At 41.0% G+C, this 7686-nt stretch overlaps 1 protein-coding gene across 1 annotated transcript in view; it reads left to right on the plus strand.

Annotated features, from left to right (window-relative positions):
- zgc:66433 (uncharacterized protein LOC321250 homolog) overlaps positions 1-1804 on the plus strand; it is a 38243-nt gene extending 36439 nt beyond the window's left edge. Inside the window, 1 exon segment of the mRNA XM_054597821.1 lies at positions 204-1804. Coding sequence (XP_054453796.1) covers positions 204-405 — 202 coding nt within the window. The 3' untranslated portion in view covers positions 406-1804.
- The last annotated feature ends 5882 nt before the right edge of the window (positions 1805-7686 follow it).

Genomic DNA, 7686 nt, shown 5'->3' on the forward strand with positions numbered 1-7686 from the left:
GACGCCACAGCCCCCAGAGCACAGCCCCAGAGCAAGACGCCACAGCCCCAGAGCAAGACAGCCCCACAGCCCCAGAGCACGATGCCACAGTCCCAGAGCACGACACCACAGCCCCAGAGCACAACACCACAGCCCCAGAGCAAGACGCCACAGCCCCAGAGCAAGACGCCACAGCCCCAGAGCACGACACCACAGCCCCAGAGCAAGACACCTACCTCCCCTCCCTATTCCTTGAAAACCGCCCCGGAAAAGCCTGGCACAAGAGCTGCGGGGCTTTCCAACCAGACCCCGACCTCACAGCGAGGCCTGCCTCCCCCGGCGTTGCCCCAGGATGAGCCTCCATGGATGGCCCTGGCTAAGAAGAAGGCCAAAGCCTGGAGCGAGATGCCCCAGATCGTCCAGTGACGGGTACTGGTTCCACTGAGATCTTGTACATAGGCCCCAGCGGGTCAGATCTGACAGGTGGTTGAAGGGTGGTCCGAGAATCTGGATGGACCTTAATGCATTTGCACACAAAGAATAGCTGTTTTCTGTTGTTTTCTTACTTCCTGGTTTCTATCCTGGCTTAAGCCTTCAGATTGGTGGATACCAGCCAATCACAGCTAAAGACAGGCTCAGTCTAACTCCTTCTTTCTTTACGTCCTTATGTTGTACATTAATGTTTTCTAAATGACAGGGTGGGACCCCCAAACGTTAATGCGTCTTACTTGAAGTGGATCCATATTTTTTCATATAAATTAGTATGTTAAAATGTGCCTGAATGAGAGGAAGAACCTGCATTCTCACAGCAGAAATATACATTTTTTTTATCAAGTAATAAGTAACTCGGATGACTCCTGCCGATATCAGTAAATATTTCAGGGAAGATAGAATTATTTTATAAAATGAAAGATTTATTCATAGAAAGTTGGTTAAAAGTGATGCTGAAGAGAAGGAGACAAAAAGCTGTCTCTCTGTGTGTGTGTGTGTGTGTGTGTGTGTGTGTGTGTGTGTGTGTGTGTGTGTGTGTGTGTGTGTGTGTGTGTGTGTGTGTGTGTGTGTGTGTGTGTGTGTGTGTGTGTGTGTGTGTGTGTTTATTGTAAGGCAGTGGTAAAGGCTCACATTTTGAGGAATGTGGAAAACATCATGACATGAGTGAAATGGAATAACATCCAATTTAAGCAGAGTAAGAACTTACTGGAGCGACTGCTGCCGGTTTTTAGTTTTGGTAAAACTTGCTGATCGAGGTTTCCTCAATCTGCCGACTGTGTATCAGGTTCTTCAGACAAATATATTTCTAGTAACACGCTCCACTGAGACGAAACCAATGTTTGTTGTGCTAGCTGCGGCTGAGTGTCCAATGTGTTCCAGGTTGTCAACGTAAATTATATTTAAAATTTGTCTCTTTTGATATTTTGCCTACTGACACTACACAGTGTCTGTTGGCATCCTACAGAAATCTGTCAAATCCATTCTGTTCAGGAATCAAATGAAAACTATCATCACTTTGACTTTCATATGTTTTTAATACTTTTCAATGCGTCATGTTGGCCGCATGTGAAAGGCTGGTTGTGAAACATTTTCCGATCATAACCAAACATGCAGTTTAAAAAGAAATCAATATATTAATGAATCACTGAGATTTGCTGCGGGAGGCAAAGCATCATAAAAGGAAAAGTGTTCACAGCTGAAAAGTTTCAATTAATCTATATCTCACAGTAACTAGATATGTTCAAGCATTTTGTTTTTATTTTGTATTGCCTTCAGAGAATTTGTCTTGTACATAAAATGCACGGTAAAGAATAAATTACTTTTGTTACCTGTCTGTATGTCAAAGGTATTTTTCAACACAGCCAGATTCAGCCATTTGGGTTTGCACGTTAAAATGCCTTTAATGCATTATACATAACCGTGTAGAACACTCAGATGAAAGCATCAGCATGCATGTCTTATATGTCTCTAAGTAAGGCATTTAGAATGTTTAACCCACATGTCTTGACTTCTTTCTGTGGCACAACAATATATTTTAGAGTGATAATATCTTATATATATATTTCTGTTCATTCTGTCTGGTATATATTCTGGTGCCCAACAGGTCCGTAGCTACCACTGAAGTCATTGAGGTCAACTCCTCTGTCATTTTTCCAGGAATGTGTAGCAACCTCAGGAGAGTTAACATTTTACGATTTTTTTTTATGATGAATATATTTAGAATTCACTGATGTTAGTCAAATAAAAAAGGATTCATTATTCCCCAACCAGATTTGTATCCCCAGGAGTGTAATGATGCATTTTAAATAATATTATAATTCAGCAGTTAACTGAAGAACAAATTTCAAAGGAAAAAAAAAACTGAAACTTTTTTGGACTCCCCTCAAAACATTATTAAGGTGCCTTTAAAAGGAATACAACAGCAATTTAGTATTACTCTTCCATGAACATGGGGTACTCACTAGTGACAATATGAAAGCAGTACAGGCTGAGATTTCCTGATTCTTTTCCCCCAGTGTGAGAAAAGCTCCAAAAACACAGGAGCCGACATCTCCCATAATGCACCACCTTGCATTAGACCCTCCATGACTGGTAGATGCTCCGTCTATTAAACTCCACACCTCGGTTTGTACGCAGGCTTTCTATTACTCTCCATTTACGTCATCAGTGTAGACTTTAGAGAGCTCCTCCTGAGTCACAGAAAAACATTACACAACTGTTTTCACAGGCTGAGTCGCACTTCCTGTGATGAGTAAGCTGACCTTCGTGTGTAAAATCTGCGTCATACCGCTTCAACGCACCAAATCCATATGCACACATTCAAAGACACTTCCAATGAAGGGTCTCAAGCGTTAAGACGATGGTTGACAATAAATATAATTGACCCCAAACATTCTAATAAAACTTATTAGCCTACTAATACCTATTTAACCGGACAGCTTTCAGATCTGCAGTGTTTTTAGTGACTCTATTGGATATATGTGACAGAGCACAATACAATAAATGACACCGACTTATTAAAAACTTGCATTCTAAACTGATGACTAACAGCCCTTTGAGTGTCTGCATTTTGAAAACTCGCTGTAAAGTCTTGGCACGTACACGAACGCACATCTGTGTTGTGTGTTTGTGACTTTCTCGTTGTGTGTGGGTGTGTGTGTGTGTGTGGTCAGAATTGGGGCCAAATGTTTGTGTGCTTGGCGTTCACCAGTGTGTGTGCACAACATGAGCCAATGTTTGCATGTGTATGATTGATGGTCCATGTGAATGCGTGTGCATGCCTACAGGAAGCTGTAATCAGTGAGAGGGCTGCTTTAACTCCTCAGATGTATTTTCTGGGTGAGTTAGGTAACGCCCCCACCGCTGCCCTACTTCTGCTACATGCTCTATCACACACACACACACACACACACACATGCGGCTCCAAACTGGACCAGCCAAGACGTACGATGTGTGTGTGTGTGTGTGTGTGTGTGTAAGTGTGTCCGTGCCAAGTATCCATAGCGATGACTGCTGGGTGCTGACCTTCTCATTTACAGGTTATATAACTTACCAACTTGGCAGGAATCACAGAGGTGAGGAGACAAGGAGGGGGAGGGGGGTATTAATGTCCACTTAGTCCATTACGATCAGTAGAGCTAGTACAGTACAGAGCCTTTTGAAGACCAAAAACACAACTTATCTAGCTGTGAAAAAAAAATGCTCTTTGTGATGAAAGTTATTACAGTTCTCATAATTTCATTTCATGCTAAAGCACTCCCATGTCTGATAGCATTTGTGTCAGACATTATGTGACACTCATCCCCCCAGAGGAGTGACAAATATAAAACTTCAGAGCAACAAGTAAATCGGCTTATTTCTCCCACACAGTGTCACTTGTTACCATATGCTAAAGTTCAGTGATTAGATTTTGTACCAAGAAACAACAGCAGAACAGTTGCTCACTTTAAACAGGTATTATAAATCATCCACTGTGCTTGCCGAACCTGCATTGACCCGCATTTATGGACACTTTAGGGGCACCAAAAAACTGTAGATATAAAACTGGCATATTATCACATTTGAAGTTGGCTAAAACTGTTTTCACACATTGTGCGCGACATTAGCATACATAAGGGGTCATGTTCCTGATCTGCTCTGCCCGCCTAGCTCTGTTTTGGTCTCCACCATCTCCTAAGGGAATGTTTTAGCTCTTTAGCTGCTAAATGCTCCGCTTTGTCCACCAGCTAATCGATAACTTTGTCTGTCTTATGTCTGGTGCTTGACAGGGAGCACGCATTGGGGTTTTTCCAGATCTTTTTTTACTAAAAACTGATGCTGAGAACGGCGAGACTGAACCAAAACAGTGACCTACAGTTGCTGGCCTTAAAAACACAACTGGAAGATTCTAAAACGTTCTGCAATGGACATTAAAAGCTAAAAGGCTGTCTCATTTTCTGTCAGATATGTTTATAAAGCTACAATGTGCTTTTTTTTCTTCTTTGTGGGACATATCATCTCTCTGGCAGCAGAGGACCAGCTGGACTTCCACAGGAAACACAGCAGCAAATTAGACACAGTCTGCATGCTCTGGGGTTTGGTCAGACCGCCAAACTGGCCCAACCTCTTCGACCTCTGTGTATGAACTGGAGTGACCCTAGACCGGGTGAGGTCGGATTCTCAAACTGCCATTGTTTCCAGTGACATTTTAGCTGACCATTTGATAGCCCACTGTGACAGAGAATTTCAATTAACACAACAACTCCAACACTGGCTGGTTTAAACCGGCTGGAAAAACACACCCTTCTTTCCATCGGTTACCACTACGTTTCCAGTTAGATATTTAGGCTGAACTGTGCAAACAATGAAGAAATTCATCATATTTACAGCTAAAGACACATTACAGGTCCTCCTCCCCAGATTCAGCCTTATACTTTCCTGTCTTTTTTCCTCTCATTACATCACACCCAAAACGTATTTGTGTTGTGTATTGATATCAATGTGGCATGATAAATTATATTTATTTTAATAAAGACAAAAAGCTAAGTAATTGTCATTTAGCATTTTTGAATTTAACACAGTGAATGAGACATGCACAGTAAATGCATGCATACAAGATAAAAGACATGCCACAATTTGTTTTGTATTTCACCTTAATTCTTTATTAAATTTGTTTTAGGACTTGAAATGCATTTCTCTTGGTTTCAAAATGAAGCCAATTACTGGCTTACAAGCCCTTTGCCACTCACAAAGTTATGGATAACTATAATTAATGTTTTTCAGTCAAACAAGGCTGTATTCATTCTGGTAGCTCTGTGAAGCGGCACTCAGACACAGTAGTGCTTCGAGCTAAATTGCTAACACCAGAATGCTAACATGCTAGCAATGACAACGATAACATGCTAATGTTTAGCAGGTCATGTTAACCGTGCTCCTCATTTCAGTTTAGTGTGTTAGCATGCTAACATTCGCTTATTAACACTAAACAAAAAGTAAAGCTGGAGCTTAGTTTTGCTGGTGTTATTTCATAAACCAAGATATTGGACATATTGAAATTTTGACCTGATGATGGTGCTACATGTAGATGAAAAATTAGGGCATCAATGAAGTTGTTAGCATTCCAGTTGGGAATGTCTGAACCAAACCATCCAATAATAGCCAAGACATTTCCCTTAATAACCCAAATATAATCATTACCATAGATAGAGCCATGCTGATAGTGTGGCTTATAAGAAGGACTGTTCATATAAGGTCACATTTTCAGAATTAAAAAAAAGTTGTTGCTATTCTTCACCGTTATAATTAACACTTTATAGACATTTGACTAATAGTCCTAATTCATATTGGTTTGTGGTTGAATGAGCTCAGTCCATAGTGAGCGCTTGCATCAAAAGGATACATCTAGACACCAAGTAGAGGTTTTTCAGGTAGACATTTACTGTATGCAATATGTTGGTCTCATTAAAGCTTGTGTTCCTCTATATTTAGAGGTGCCCGGGTTTGGCTCGAGCCTCAAATCTCTAAGCGTCCTCATGGGACTACAGCGAGCTAAACTTGCTAATCTGCAGTGTAATTATACTGAGGAGACAGAAATAAAGAGTGAGCCACGAATGGAAGGAGGCACTGCTCTTTCCCTCCGTCTCTCTTTCGCTAACACTTTTTTTGGCTCTTTGTAAGTCTCTAACTCCAACTGAGTGACCTACATTTGCACTGCTTGCATAAACAGTCCTCCTGTCTGTCCAGCTCCCCACCCTCTCTCTCTCTCTCTCTCTCACTGTATATCTCTCTCACGGTGTGCACAGGCAAAAGGCCTGGAAGTGATGATAGAGTTTTCTTTTAGCTAAGTGATGATCTCTGTGAGTGCACAGAAAAATATATTTGAGATGTATGTTTGTGTGAAAACCAGCTGTCACTTAGTCTGGTTTTGGTCTCAAAAAACCAAAAGTTTGAATCTCTCTCTCCATATAGAAGAGTTCTTTCAAACATTCTCTCTTACAAAAACTTGTCTTCTCTCTCTACGAATGTTAGTTTGGTTTTCTTCAACAGTCTTTTCTTGGCTTCTCACTCCCACCATACAAACACCCTCCTCTTTCTCTATAAACTTCTCTGCTTGAATCTCTGTCCATCAGTGGTTTGCAGACTTTCCTCCAGAGCCCCTCTACTTCAGAGGAATGTTTTCATGACCCAAATTGGTTTTTAATAGCAGTAGTGCAGGATTACTATATCAAACATTTGCTTTGGCAATAACCTCCTAACCTACAGTGATTTACTTAGCCTACCTTCTACTGACCTTATCTAATACTAAATGTTGCTGAAGAGTAGCTCCACTCTGAAACACGTTATGCGAGTTGTTACCTAACTGATACATAACAGGGCTTACTTATGAAATGCAACCACTCTGGTCACATTGCCAGCATGTGTACATATGAGCTGGTGTTGCATTTATCTAATAATCTAACCTTGCGCAACTTGATATGCTACCCAAGTTCAGTGCTGCTCTCCTACATTCTGCAGCTACATTCTCTAGCCTCTTTAATCCCACTGTCCCTGTGAGAAGCGGGTCATGCTGCAGATCTCTGCCAGGTGTGTCTGCAAGGACCACTGCTGTATTGTGTGATTGAATGGATACAAACCACAATTGGCTTGCGTCCCCTTCCAGGTAAAGATTAGTTAGTGAGGAGTCATCAGGCAGTATCAAAAAGGCAATAAAAGATGTTTGGAGATAATGTGGGTCACAGCAACCATGAGCAGGACTTGAGCATGTAGCCATTACTGGCCACCTAAAACATAACGCAGTTCTTCTGCAGCAGAATGCCATGGACAGACACAGAGGTGCACACTCACTCACGGAAGCAAGCATGCACGCGACCAAATCGGATGATTCTCCTGGCGGAGATCAAATAGTTCAACATTTTGGGAAATACACTTATTTGCATTCTTGGGAAGAGTTAGTTGAGAAGACAAAAAAATAAAAGTATGGTTAGCTTAGCTTAGCTTATTTTAGCATGATAGTACAGATTAAAAAACAAAACATATAAAGAGTTCATTTTGAAGTTTTAAGTGAATTTAAAGGTGCTGTTTCCAGTCTTTATGCTAAGATAATCTAATAGATGTTGGCAGTAGCTTCATAGTTATTGTGCAAATATGAGTGTGGTATCATCTTTTTGTCTCATGCGTAATAAATTACACATGAGACCAAAAGATAAATAAATAAAGTATAAAGTAATTCTTTATGTT

Source organism: Anoplopoma fimbria, chromosome 4, assembly GCF_027596085.1.
Source record: "Anoplopoma fimbria isolate UVic2021 breed Golden Eagle Sablefish chromosome 4, Afim_UVic_2022, whole genome shotgun sequence".
Classification (NCBI taxonomy): domain Eukaryota; kingdom Metazoa; phylum Chordata; class Actinopteri; order Perciformes; family Anoplopomatidae; genus Anoplopoma; species Anoplopoma fimbria.